The sequence below is a fragment of the Zeus faber genome, assembly GCF_960531495.2.
Source record: "Zeus faber genome assembly, chromosome: 1".
In the NCBI taxonomy this organism is placed as follows: Eukaryota; Metazoa; Chordata; class Actinopteri; order Zeiformes; family Zeidae; genus Zeus; species Zeus faber.
This window is the reverse complement of record NC_137193.1, coordinates 11,458,863-11,473,700: the sequence shown is the minus strand read 5'-3', so window position 1 is coordinate 11,473,700 and position 14,838 is coordinate 11,458,863. Positions and strand designations below refer to the sequence as shown.

Below are 14,838 nucleotides of genomic sequence, written 5' to 3'. Positions count from 1 at the left end.
GCAAACACGTAAAGTTTTAAGATGCTCTTCGCCACGCCCCCCCGAGCCCCACGATGGGACAACGTCCAGCCGAGGACGGAGAACGGGGACGACCGCAGGGCCACTGAAGAGGTCGCTTCCATGCTGCGCCTGAAAGCAAAACCCAGGGCTTGGTTCTATCTACGTCTATCTCGTCAAAATTCAACAGGAGGAGATTCGGTGTCATTTCCTTGGCCTACCGCAGCCATTTCCTGAAGAGTATTTGCAGGCCCTGAAATTACAGTGTTTTAGTTCTGCGGGGCCCTTTCCGTCTTGAGAAGAAAGGGGCCCCGGTGTTTAGACGGCCGCCGTTGATATTTCACTCCGATCAGATCTGAGAGGAAAGCACCGTCATTAGTCTGGTCAAGACGGGAAAAAAAGGAGGTTTATTCTGAGGAGTCTCCATTTTCACCATCCGCCGCGTACATGCAGTGGAGTGAGCATCAACACAGCGAATTTGACCCTCTACTCTGTGTTCTGCGCTTCTCCGTTCCTACGATCCCCGCCGCCGCGGCTTGAATCTGAGGAGGAAAGGCAACACAAACGCGTCCCCCCTTGACATTGTTTTCGTTCATCGGTCGTGACAAACTCTTTCGACGACTGTTCATTGACATTGTTGATGCAGGAGCGCGGACCGCCAGGTGACGTGTGTGCCGTCCACAATGTCCACACAGAGGGACGCACGCGGTGGAATCCGCTGGTGAACCATAACACACACACACACACACACACGCACACAGGAAAGCCCGGGCTGGAAACAACGTTCCCCGGCTGTGGAATGTGACGGAGGACCTTCAGTAGATGAAAAAGCACGTTCATCCAATAAAAAATTTGGTAATATTAAGAATATAGGGGGGAAAAAAATTAAATAAAACGTTCACCTTGACCACGAACCAAGCTTATTGTGAGAGAATGTTAGTCAATCTGTAACCCTGCTTAAAGTGACATTGGCATTATTGGGGCAGGAAGGACGACATCGCCTTTAACCTATCAACTTTCCCAACTGTCAGGGACCGAGCCGGTAGACCACAGAGACATGGGGAGGTTGCTGCGATTATTATTATTTTTTTTCTATTTACACAAAACAAAAAAGTAAGATGTTTCTGGCGATAATTCCGGCACATTAAAGAGGTCAAAATAACAGAACTAGCCTGAACTGCTAACAGAGGAGAGCTGAACAGCACAATCTCACTTTCTAAACTGAGACATGAGGGAAAGATTCACCGATCAGCCACAACATTAAAACACTGACGGGTGAAGTGAGTAACATTGATCTTCTGGTTCCAGTGGCACCCGTCAAGGGGTGATTTATTAGGCAGCAAGTAAACAGTCGGTTCTTGAAGTTGATGTGTTGGAAGCAGGAAACATGGGCAAGCGTAAGGATCTGAGCCACTTTGACAAGGACCACATTGTGATGGCTAGACGACTGGGTCAGAGCTGGTTTGTACCTACCAAAAAGTAGTCCGAGGAAGGACAACTGTTGAACCGGCGACAAGGTCATGGGTCAAGCTCACTACTGTAGCACAAATTGGAGCATCAGAACTGTAGCATGGAGCAATGGAAGAAGGTGGCCTGGTCTGATGAATCACGTTTTCTTCTACATCATGTGGATGGGCGGAGTTAGGGTCCGATCCAATGGAGCAGCTATGGGATGTGCTGGAACAACGAGCCTGATCCATGGGGGCCCCACCTCACAACCTCCAGGACTTAAAGGATCTGCTGCTAACGTCTTGGTGCCAGATACCACAGGACACCTTCACAGCTCTTGTGGAGTCCATGCCTCCACGGGTCACAGCTGTTTTGGCGGAACGAGGGGGAGCTACACAATGTTAGTGGTTATTTGTGGTGGTTTTAATGTTGCAGCTGATCGGTGTGTACAGTGGCCGATCAGGTCATCAAACATAACTATTTCAACAAACTACAATCACTACAGCACATGTCAGCATAACGCTGACACATATTGACTTGAAAATAATGAAATAAAATGGAATGAATGAAAATGAAATAATGAAAAACAACAAAGCCAAGCCAGAAAACACTGCCCCTCCCCATAATGCAGGAGGAACATGGTACCGTCTGATTGGCAACCGGCACCATTCTAAGCAGGTCCGATGCAGCTGGGACTACTTTTGGCGGCCAGCCAGACATCTCCAGCAGCAACTCCCCCCGGGAACTGGTAACTCAAAGAAAACATATTTAATTTCATGAAAATTAAACAACTTAAGTCGACGAAAACTAATAGAGCAACTTTGGCAAAGAAAGTGAACTTAATGTGTGCGCTCCAAAAATAGACGACTGCGCTGTCTTAAAGGAAAAATGAGAGCGTGAGTGCCTGAGCGGGAACTTTGCATCGTGAGTGTTGTGCTAAACAGAGAAACCCAAACTAAGTCGATGAAACAGATGGAACGGGTAAACGCCGTGTTCCGTGGTTCAGTGCGTTGTTCAAGCTGGAAAAAAAAACGAATCTTCTGGTCGCGGGACAGTTTTGCAGAGAAGGTGTTTTCTGCAACCTTAAAGGTGAACATTTGCATACTGAATGACGACCAGCCGCCCGGGACACAAAACTGTGAGTCAAACCGATCTTAACACCTACCGAGAAAGACGGTTTTTCGTTTGCGGGGCCAAACTGTACCGTTGCCCAAAAGGAAGATTTGAGTTAAAAAAAAAAAAAAAGGAGAAGAAAAAAAATAAAAATAAATAAGGAAGTCGTTCCGGGAAATGTCACATACGCTCATGGTTAGGGTTGCAAAGATTGCACCGCAGCGCAAACCAAACCAGCAACTTCTCAGTTAACACTCGTACATGCTGCCGCAGTTCACCACAGCTCCCTTCAGAAGGACGGGGGAGGGCGTGGCCGACTTGTCACGGTATGAAACCGGCCGCACTCACGAAGATGCAGTCGTGTCCTCAACCTGTTAGTTTTGAATTTTGTGACAGTAATAGCAGATTGGTTGGTGGTAGCCCACAGTACACACGGCGCAGGTGGGGTTCAAGGACCGTGACCTTTCATTCAGTTCTCCCGCGTACAACCGACCGATCGGGGTTTCCCTCCCTATATTTCCGTATAATGAGTCCCTGCAGCGTCCGCCGTTCTCCACCCTGCCGGGGGCCGCCCGCACTGCACTCCGTTCCTCTCCTCTTTGCGCGTCGCCAAGACGATACCACGCGCCCTTTGCCTTCCGCAGAAACCTTCCGTGGGCAGGTGCGCAAGTCGAGAGGCGTCCCCGAAGCGCCCCTCTCCCATTCCCGGTCGCTGCTTATCTCCCCCCAGGACGCCGGCTCTCTGTCCCTCATGAAGGAAACCTGAACGTCTTAGTAATGTCTTTCTACCACGAGCCGTAAACCCCTCATTGCTAAAGCACATGGTGTGTTGTACTACTGCCGGGGCGTGGTCGGAAGTTGACAACCAACCCGTGGCCTATTGTGCGTTTTCTGTTCATGCCACAGCTCTGTGCGCCCCGCTGGGGTGCCCTTTGACAAAATGCCCAGCTGTTAATGTGCCCGGCTCTTATCCAATTCCCTTAAAGCTTTGAGCACTTGGACTTATTTCCATCCTTCCCAACCGATCACGTCACAGAGAAACTCTTACGCGGCAAAGTGAGCCCCCTCGTCCGGGTACGACTCAACCTTGTTCGCAATAATAGAAATCCTGGACCTATTCATAGAAATGAACTCCTCCGCTGACGCCCTGGGTGGATTTGAACCCTCCACCCTTTCGGGATTACAGCCAAAACATGCAAACCAGCGGCACCGCAGAGACTGCTCTCAAACAAAGGAGCGGGCTCGGCCTCCTGGTGCAGGTGCTATTCGATATTTTTCACAAGAAGATGGTGTCCTCAACCTACTTCCTATTGTGAGGGTGGAGGCAGCTAGTAAACGCTCATCTACACAGCAAGGTGTCTGTCTTTCACATGAAGTTAACAGAAAACTGTTACGATTTGCAGGTTTGAAGCGATGGCGTGGTTTGAAGCGTGCTACTTCGATTTTTTGGTTGTTCATATCATTAATCACAAACATCTGTGCGCATCTTCAGATCTGCGCTTCCTATCACCCAGGAGTAGGAGTCATCATGTGCCACGACGAGACAATTCGTTTGAAAAGTTCGCTCTCGGTGGAACGATCAAAAATGTCAAGGTCACTCGAATCGGTTTTTTGTCATTAAATATGCAAATATTACCAATTGAATCTCCTCTTTCGCCGGTGACCACGTATCCCTTAAAATATGCAAATTCGAACCATTTTTCGCCGTATTTCTTACGTCACCAGATGTTGTGACGGCGTATTTCACGTAGAGACGCAGCTCCGGCGGTTCTCAGACGGTGGTCCGCGGGCCACCGTCTGAGAAAAAATAGAAAAATAAAATGGACAATAACAGAAAACTATAATAATTTAATTTAATTTAGATAAAATCTTTGCGTTATATAGTATTATGGCTTGTTATCGGCGCTCCGACGCGCACTGCTAGTCATTTATATAATATTTAAAAAACGTTTCACAATAAAATAAAGAAATAAAACAATCAATAAAACAAATAGTCAGTCATATTTTTGTGCAGAACAGGTATAAAACCGTATTTTTCCACGCATAAAAACAAAAACAAAAAACAATATCAAAACAACCCGTCAAAGGGAAAAAGTTTGATCAAAGTCTCAAGCTCTGCGCTAAAGACCAGTGCGCGTGCGCGTGCGCGAACCCTGACGCGACAGCGGGTGCGCTCCTTTTGAGCCACGGCACCTCCCGGCGAGCGAGGGGCAGAGGCTCTCTCTTCCGCCCCGCCCGGCGAGACCCCCCGTAAGGGACGGATCGTCCGAAACGAGAGCCCCGTCCGAGGCGTCAAAATCAAGGCTGACAACTTGGGAAGGAGACGCGGTCCTTGGGTGTCGCTCCCCGCGGGGCGCCCCTCCTCTCCAGTCGCCGCCGGCTCCGTTACGTCTCCTGGGGGGCGCCTCGACGGAAGCGCTAAACCTTAGGGCCGCGGCGCCGGCGGAGCTTGGAGCGCCGCCTGGTGGTCAAACGCTAGAGGTGTCGTCACAGGCTTGTTGCGACACGTGACCTTCGCCTTTCAGATTAAAAATAGATAAATAAAAAAAAAATTAAAAAAAAAACAAGCAAAGTTCAGGTTCATTGCTCCACAACGGCCGGTACCCCCCCCCCCCCAATCAGACTTACACCAAATCCTGAATTTTCCGCCGGGGATTAATAAAATGTCTCCACGTGTGCGTTTGTAACAGGTGAGCGATCCTGAGCCCCATGCAGAAATGTGTATTTTCTGTGTGTGATTCAATTGCTGAGAGCGGGGAATTTTTTGTTTTTTATTAAATAATTTTATTATGCAGGTAGATAACAGCATCATACATCAACTTTTTTTTTTTTTTTCCTTCTTTTTACAGTTTCCATTACGGATGATGAGGCTCCAAAGCGCCAACTCAGAATGCTAAATTATGTGTTGATCCAGAAATGGGGCCCGAGAGCCGAATCTCTGCCGAAGACGAGATGCACAGAGGATATAATAGTGGTATATTTTATTAAACTGCATATTTAATGACTAGAACATGGTCAGTTGTCTTGCCCTGTAATGGAAACCGCACCGTCGCCGTCTGCGAAGACAGGACGACAGGCCGCGTGACAAACAGTGGATGCCATCTCGACAGGCACTGGTAGAGACAGAGGCACAGGTAAAAGGAGAGGGGTCAGAGGTCACCGGGACTGGTGCTGCAGCGACGAGCCTTCCCGGCCACTCCAGTAGACTGTGTACAATGTAAACCGCTGCTGCAGAAATGATTGCTCTTGTAACTTTACCCGTGGCCCAGAAAGTAAAGTGTTCTTTTTTTTCTTTGCCCGATAAAGAGCGTATTCCAAGAAACGTGTCATATTTCGGGCAACTGGAATGAAATAGTTCTATTTTCCTCCCATGAGGGTTTTGGGTATTATCTGTCGGGCGTGTTCTATGGATGGCCGTCCATAACACGAGGGTATATAGTGCCGCTAACATCACAGCGAAAGTTTATTTTCCATTGCACTTGTGTTATTAGAAAGTCATTTGTTGATAAAAAACAAAAACTTAAATTGGCGACTAATGTCAGCTGTCAGTTACAGAACCTTCCGCTTTCAGTTTCGATCTCATGCTGTTCTTTCCTCAAGTAGTGAAGTCGTATAACACTTTCTTGGCCCACGTACGGCGAAGTGGGCATTCCTAAAAATTAAAAAATACAAGGTCCACTAGTATAAAGTGTTACACACAGGATCGTGCTGAGAGAATCATGGGCCGTGCGTCTTGTGCAGCGGGGCGACGCTGCCGCCCCGGATGGGGTGGCAGGCCGTAGCGAACCAGAGCGGACCGCCACTATCGCAGCATTCAACCATGTAGTGGGGGGGGGGGCTCCTCCCCCACCCTGGGGGACACAGCGAGCGGGACTGCACACGACCACGACGCGCGCATACACTTAAAGACGCGACCAGTCATTTTGGATGGCTTATCCTTTTTCGGAGACCAGCAGGAGCGTGTCCCGGTCAGTTTAAAGTGTCCCGGCGTGAGGGTGGAGGAGGAGGAGGAGGAGGAGCTGAGCAGCGGCTGTAAGGTCCACGGATAGTGCAGAGTGAAGAGCGGGTGGGGGCTTTGGTGCCGGGCGGGGGCAGGTCTACGGCGAGGCGCTCTCCGGGGAAGCGACTCTCTGGCGTGCGCTTCTGGGACGATTACGCGCGGGGGCGTTGGAGGAGCGCTCGCTCTTGGTTTCGGACGGCTTCGGGGTCTCGGCCTGCGGGGTGCCGGCGTCCCCCACCAGCTCTCGCAGGAACTTAAACTTGGACAGGAACAGCTGCCAGACTACATACCAGCCTGGGAGAAGACAAAAAAAAAAAAAAAACAGTCCCATTGAGATGTGTGCGATGCTGACCTCAAAACGGCTGAATAACCTGGCTGTGCTCGACCCAAATGGCGACTGCTACGCGTCGTACACACCGAAAGCGCCCGGGATGTCCGCGTCAACAGGCCGGGGCCCCAAGACGTTCAAGAGACGAGGACGGGTCATTTGAGAACACGCTGGGCGGTCAGAGAACGTGCGCGGATCGGGTCCTCGGACTAATCCGGGACCAGAATAGCGGGGATGGTTTGACGTTATAATCGGTCTTAATCCCCCCCCCCCCGTCATAACCGTCCTCGCTAAATCCCCTCGCGTGCGCCCTACCCCTCTCACGGGGGTGGTGGGAAAACGCGCAGACCAGTGGTGAGAAAGCCCTCCGGCGTGTCCCCCGCCACGGAGTCTCCGTGCGGAACACGCGGAGTGGGCCGTTCACACGGGGTGCGAGGCTCACGTCGGGGCCAGAGGACGGAGACGCTGCCGCGGTCGCTCCTGCGCTGCTGACAAAAATAGAAGCTCTCGAAATAGACCCCCGTACGAGCACGTCGACTGTAGTCACGCAATGTGACGTGGAATTAACTGGTATGTTGACGCGTTAAACGCAGGATAGAGTCCTAGTCCCGAGCGCCAATGCGGGTGCGGGTTTGAAGCCCCCACCCCTCCCGCGTGTTTACGTGCGCACGAACACGAACGAGGCCGCCCCGCGCTCGCCCGACAGTAACCCCAACCCGTGCGTGCGTCAGCCCGCGCCGACTCCGGCGCTCGCTCGGGCGGCGGCGGCGGCGCCTACGGAGAAATGTGCGGTGGGCGGCGGCGGTTTCGCCGGGGACTCACCAAACAGCATGAAGAGCAGGGCGCAGGCCAGGGTGGCCACAATGACCAGCACCGTGAGGCCGACGCTCTGCCACATGTCAGCCCGCCGCTGCGCTCCACAAACAGCATAAGGAGGAGGGCGCTCACCGGGGGGCGCGCAGCATGTCCCCCAGCTGCTTCGTTAGCCTGTTAGCCTGTTAGCCTGTTAGCTGCCGACGCGGAGGCATCGCTGGCTGGCTTGTTTACTGGCGTGCGGCTAGCGGGCTAGCGGGCGAACCCAGCCGGCACGCGTGCAAGACCAGGGCCGAACGGCGGGTAGTCTCCCGGTGAGACGGTCCGGCGCGGCGCGGGGCGGCCACCGCTCCTATCGACAGCGACGGGGCGGGACGGGCGGGACGGGACGGGACGGGACGCTGGACACCGACCCCCCCGACTCATCGACGCTCGTTTCGAATTACGGTTACCACGTGACTGTCGCGGTGACGTCAGACACCGCGCGTCCCACTGACGCACCGGAACCGGAAGTGCGGTGACGGCCTCGCGCTTCTCGGCGCGGCCCCGCCGTGTTGCCAGGCCCGCGGCGTCGCCGGGGAACCTGGCTCCTTTTCAGGCGTTTCCGCGGGTTGGGTCGACCTATTTTTTTTTTTTTTATGCAAATTACATGAATAATATGTGTAATGGGGGGATATATAGAGGGGATGGTGTATGGAACGAAACCGTAATGCATAATGGCGACACGCCCCGCGGGGTTTGATCGGCCATTACTCTGGTTCTGTCCCACATACCTGGCAACCCCGCCGTCCCGTGAAACGACGTTGCAGGTCACGACGGTGAGAAAAGTCATAAACAAAGAAGATACGAGAGCCGCGCCGTCCGCACGCATTTCCAAAAACACTTTTTTTTTTTTTAATTAAAACCTGTAAACTAATACAAATGTTGTTGAGACCGCCCCTCTGCTGTATCGAGGGAGTCGGATGGAACGCTCGTCCTCGTACATGTGAACCTGATTGTGGCTTATGCCATGGTCAATAAAGATTCTTCTTCTTCTTCTTCTTCTTCTTCTTCAAATCTCCTGTACTGCCTTTTCCTTAAACTTTAAACCTTTTTTTTTTTTTATTGAAGCTCATCGATATAGATTATAACGCATGCGTCCGTTGCAACGCTTCCCAAAAGACCCCGAAAAGGTGGTAATATACAACAGAGCTACAAAAAAAACCCCAAACAACAAAGTTAAGCACTGGAGGTGTGTTGAGGTAAGTTTCATTTGGGAGGATTCAAACGTGTGTTTAATACGACGCAGACAATTAATACTATTATAGAATTATAGAAGCCAGAATCCCGATCGCGGCGCCGCCTGCGCCAGCACCTCGTGTCGATCACGCACATTTTAGTATTTTTAGAGCTCATTGTGCGTTATCACCGGGTGTCATGACATTTCACTGCATATATGTGTGACCGTATGGAGCTGACAAATAATCTCTTGAACTTGAACTTGCGTCGGCGGTCTCCAGGTGAAGTGGCTGCAGTAACTCCCGCACGCCGCCGGGCGTCGCCGCGTCCCGCCCTTTTCAAGGGCCGGAAGAGTCGGTCTTTCGACGGGACGCCCGCGGGATTGTGGGTAATGTAGTGCGCGGGTGCCGGCGGCGAACCCGTAACACCCGGGTGCTGAACGCGAAAAGTTATTTTGAGGTGCAGTTCAGCTGCTGGTCGCTAGACGGCGGCTCCGGAAAGGTGCGACTCAATGGCAGTCGACGGGAAAGATGCCGCTTCCCACTATAATTAAGGGTGACAATATGTTTTCCTTTTGTCTCAATGTCTAAGCTCACTTCTTCTAAAAGGGATCCTTAGCCAGAGCTTAGTCTTGCATTATTACTTGAAAAAAAATTATATATTTGTAAACAGTAAATTTCAGGGGGGAGGTTTTTTTTTTAATATATATATATTGAATCACTAATTTCAATATTTCAAATGTGTATCAATAGTTGGTAGCCAGTGGTACTTCAGAAACACGCTTGTGGGGATGTTTCTGTGATGTTAGTGGTTAAATAACCGCACCCTTAGTAAAATCAAATGTAATCCTAAACCAACACGAACTCCCGAAACACGCGAAGTGTCGTATACTGTAGAAGCGTTTTACAGTTAACTCTCTCTCTCTCTCTCTCTCTCTCTGTGTCGTGTCGAGACCTGTGCGTGAAAGGCACGAGGGTTGAGTTGGCGCGTCTGCCAGCCGGCGGTGTGAGTCAGTCTGGCAGCGCAGGGACGCTCTGCCGGGAACAGGTTGATCCCGGAGGGTCAGGGCGTCTCCCGTGATCCTGCAGTTTGCCGGTCGAACCACGCACTTTGCCTTTGTCCAAGGTTAGCCGAGGCGGGGAGCAGACGGGACAAAGTCGCGTGAGCGCCGCCGCGAGCAATGTTGATCTGCCTTAAACAAACAGTCACTCACATTTCTGTTGGATTTTGACAGCTGCTGAAAAACAGCCAGCTGTGGGGAACAAGGAAGGGCACGAATTGTTGAAGGTGAAGTACAGCGTTGCATCTGTGGGGGTACATTGGCTAGGTTGCCACACGGGTAGTACCCTCTAAGTTCAAGTTCAAGAGGTTATATGTCACATACATATATATACACGGTCATACATATAGGTTCACTCATTGTTTGGTATTTGTTTTGTATTTTTAGAGCTTATAGAGCTTATTGTGCGTAATCACCGGGTGTCATGACATTTCACTGCATATATGTATGACCGTATGTATATGTATGTGACAAATAATCTCTTGAACTTGAACTTGTACCCTAGCACGGGTACTTCTTTTTATTTTGCAATTATGTATGTACAGTTACAAAGTTGTACCTCACTGGTACTCTGTAAATGTTGCACTTTATTTCTAAGAGTGTAGGCGAACTGATACAATCTTTGCTTGTATTCCATTCCATCCGTTTATTTTCTTTACCGGATTTTCCTTGGTGAGGGTCACATGGGGGCGGAAGCCAAGGAGACCTGCAAACAGTACTTTGAATGGTCACACACATTCGCTAACACATTTCTCATAACTGGGGATAATACAGTCTCCTGTTAACTGAACTTGTGTGGCTGTGGTGGTGAGGGGGAAGGGTAGAACACACACACACACACACACACACACACACACACACACACACACACATCACAAAGACAGATCCCCGAGAAGAGATTCAGTGGCAGGTCTCTAGAGCTGCCTGGGAGTCGTGCTACTCACTGTCGACTTCGGTTCTATGACCAGTCACAAGCACCGGGCAAACGCTGGAAATGATAGTGTGTTTTTTGTGGCCGTGGCAGTTTCTCCTGCCACATGCCAGCCGAGTGTCCGACAGGGACAGACAATGGGATTGAAAACACACCAATAAAGTGGGCAAGGTGGAACAAGCCCGGAGCAGATGGAAAACATGTCATGACAGAGGTTCTGCCCTCGTGTGTGTGTGTGTGCGCGTGCGTGTGTGTGTGTGTGTTGGGGGGGGTTTTCGTTGATTACTCTAACAAGCAACAGGCGTACAGCCACACTGATCCCAGGCCCAATTACCTAGGCCCAAGACCGGTGTGGCAGCCCCATACCACAGTGACATTCTCCCATTTCTTTACCTTGGCTTCGAGTATTTAAGGATTGTGGTTGGACGGGGTAGCTCAAAGGTTTCGGATATACAACAGCAATGTATAACTCGTGTTGCCATGCAGTATACTACACCTGCAAATGTGTGATACATCGAACACATCTTTCCCCAGACATGAAACTCTCACAAATAGCTGTTTTGGGAACGCCAATATTAATCCGGTCATATGATGTGTGGGGAAAGTCAGAATGGTCCACGCTCAGTCCATCTCAACTCCATTTTCAGTGTGTTTTTACAAGAACAATTTGGACAAGTTTGGACAAGAACAATTAAAGCACTTCCAGCACATTACAGAGAAACGTTTCCAAAAAGTATTTAATCCTTTGGGGTTTTTTTTTTTGTTTTGTTTGTTTTTTAATTCTGCTCCAAAAGCTTGTCAGCATTTTTCAAAGGAATCTGAACCTGTTCAAAACCACACAGCTTGCCACTTCCTCACCATTCTAGCTCGAACTATCTATCTGCTAAATCTGCAAACGTCTCATTTAATAAGATATTCATGGGTATATCTTATCAATTCATCTGGTTTAGAGGAACAGCATCATAAGTTTCAGAATTTTCTGGAACACGGGGGTTTCCAAACGTGGAGTCGTGTCAGTTGACTTGGTTGCGGCCACAATTATCTGATTTAAATAAAGAACCGTCGCTTGGGTGCCTCCGCAACACTGTAGCCGGTGATTTAAATTTTTTTTTTAACCATAATGTCAGCATGCTTTGCATACAACACAGAGTATTTGTTTTCCATTGCATCTAGGACAGAGTGAGTCTGCAAGTGGAGTTCCACTTCTTAACCTGCCATGCAACTCTTTAATTCTTACCTCATCAAGAACTGTTGCAACAGCTCTGTCCTGTGGACGACCTGTAGGACGACAAGAGCACAGTTTTTTGTTGAACAGAACTGCCAGCAATATCCCTCTTTTGAACTATTTTACCATGTTTGGGTCTATAAACAACCGATCACTACTCCAAGAGGGGGAGAAACACCACGTGTGACACTATTGAACCTAAGACAAACATGTTTATGGAAAAAACAAACATAGAAACAACATGTACATGGAAAAAACAAACATAGAAACACCATGTACATGGAAAAACAAACAAAGAAACATCAGACGACAACATGTATCTACAAAACAGAGGTAATTAAGTCCAAGAAAACTGGAACAGTAATTGGTCACGTGGCCTCTTCCTATGATAGCTATGGCAGTAAAGGAGGGAGAAAGGGAGAGGGGGTGTAATCAGGAGGGTGTTCGGGGATGTGTTTGAAGGGTGTGCGCGCGCATGTGTGTGCCTGTCCAAGTGTCCACCCTCAAGTGCACGGGACTTGTCCCAGTCAGTTCTGGTGTGAGGTCACAACTATATCGTAGCGTAAGGCCCCACCGCGCCCCGGAGAAGCCGGAGGCCCGGGGAGCGCGTGCAGGCACAAGACGCAGGCGCAGGCACCAAGCCTGGTGTCTAATTGTTTGATGCGTAACAAGTGTTGTGTATACTGGCGTGGTCGAGTTCAGAAGAATCTTTGAATAGGGAACTAATTCACTTGTGCAGACACGATTTGGGGTTTGCTGTCAAACTTTGAAACTTTGATGTCGATATCCATAGAGGAGAAACACCACGTGTGACACAATTAAACATAGAAACAAACATGTACATGGAAAAGACAAACATAGAACCATGTACATGGGAAAACATAAACAAAGAAACATCAGACGACAACATGTATCTACAAAACAGAGTTAAGTCCAAGAAAACTGGAACAGTAATTGGTCACGTGGCCTCTTCCTATGATAGCTATGGCAGTAAAGGAGGGAGAAAGGGAGAGGAGTGTAATCAGGAGGGTGTTTGGGGGTGTGTTTGAAGGGTGTGCACACGCATGTGTGCGCCTGTCCAAGTGTCCACCCTCGAGTGCACGGGACTTGTCCCAGTCAGTTCTGGTGTATGAGGTCACAACTATATCGTAGCGTAAGGCCCCACCGTGCCCCGGAGAAGCCGGAGGCCCGGGGAGCACGCGCAGGCACAAGACGCAGGCGCAGGCACCGAGCCCGGCATCTAATTGTTTGATGCGTAACAAGTGTTGTGTATACTGGCGTGGTCGAGTTCAGAAGAATCTTTGAACGAGGAAATAATTCACTTGTGCAGACACGATTTGGGGTTTGCTGTCAAACTTTGAAACTTTGATGTCGATATCCATACACATAAAACACTTTCAGGTTTTTTTTTATATCACGGACAGTTTCTTTATTGGGTGATAAACAATGACATGAACAACATCAGTGTCAATTCCAGAGTCTGTCGAAGCACCTATAAAACAAATTTTGCACATAACACTTCCCATCTCATTCTAGAGTAATAAATTATATCAACTTAGAGTTTCCGTTATCCTGTAATCACGTTTTTGACCGGGAAAATCTGTTCCAAGTCCGACATATTAAAATCTCTCCGGTCATAATGTCAGGTAACAATAATTCCCTCTAAGCATGATTTTAATGCTTTTTTTTGCTGGGTGACAAAACAATAACAATAATTATCACAATATTTTTTTCCTCTATCTCCAAATTAAATAGGTAGATTTTATTGATAGATCATTTCAATAAAAAAAAAATTCCGCAGGTCTGTTCATTTCCGCGTTCGGCAAGTTGCAACGGAGAGCCAATGAGTTTGGACGATCTAAAGCTGACCTTTCACCTCTAACCAATCACGTTTGTCGATATATAGAAATAAGCCCCGCCCCCTCCCTCGTGGACAGGTTGTGCTCGTAAACACAGTACACACAGAGCATCAACAGAGCGCAGTGTCCACAACTCGGAGAAGCCTAAAGATGATTTAATGTGACAACAGGGACACATACAGTACATCCATAGTTTGGCATTTTTTGGGGGATATTTAAGTTCTGACCCAAAGCAGACGGTAAATATCCATTCCGTAAAATATTTTGACAAGATGTGCAACACCACCAACTTCTATTTTTTATCTAGACCTACTGGCCATATTTATTTTGTTTTCTGATTTCATCAAAATTGTATTTGAGTAAAATGCCGATTTAAGCAGCTGCAGCTCTTACTTATTGATGACGAACGGAAATTATTTGATCTCAAATTGTAATATGTGTAATATTATTATTATTTTTTTTAAAGAGCCTTGACTGACAACTTATTTTATTTTGAATATTCAACAAAAAATAGAAAAAAATCGAAAATTCATGATTTCATTCTTAATATAGCCTGCCTATCAAGTGTTTATAAGCTCAATAGACAGATAATACGGCACGGCAATCATGCCATGATTTCCTTTTTAAACTTGGCCTCAAATCTACAAGCGAGAAAATCACCACCATCCTAAGAAAGTTGTCACAGATGAATGACATCACTGTTCTGAAGAGCCCGAGCCTCAATGTCCCACAGGGCGTGAGAAGCTCAAAATCAACACTGGCACACGGTGCCAATACTACATTTAATGATTATTTTTTTCTTCAGAACCATTCGAGTTCCTTTTAACATTCCTCAATAGTATAAT

The 14,838-nt window shown here is 48.5% G+C and overlaps 1 protein-coding gene across 1 annotated transcript; it reads right to left on the bottom strand.

The window, feature by feature from the left end:
- Window positions 1–5,326: 5,326 nt before the first annotated feature.
- Window positions 5,327–8,102, bottom strand: smim13 (small integral membrane protein 13). Its single transcript, XM_080008685.1, has 2 exons — window positions 7,710–8,102; window positions 5,327–6,853 (listed from the first exon to the last, which is right to left on the bottom strand). Exons 1-2 carry the CDS (start codon window positions 7,783–7,785, stop codon window positions 6,657–6,659), a joined length of 273 nt encoding a protein of 90 aa, XP_079864811.1. The 5' UTR covers window positions 7,786–8,102; the 3' UTR covers window positions 5,327–6,656.
- Between the last annotated feature and the right edge of the window lie 6,736 nt (window positions 8,103–14,838).

What these genes read in the sequence shown, in the direction of transcription:
- smim13 (XM_080008685.1), bottom strand. Translation starts at nt 7,785, where the DNA reads ATGTGGCAGAGCGTCGGCCTCACGGTGCTGGTCATTGTGGCCACCCTG. An exon ending in CCTGCTCTTCATGCTGTTTG is followed by an intron (nt 6,854 to 7,709) that starts GTGAGTCCCCGG and finishes GTCTTCTCCCAG; the next exon opens with GCTGGTATGTAGTCTGGCAG.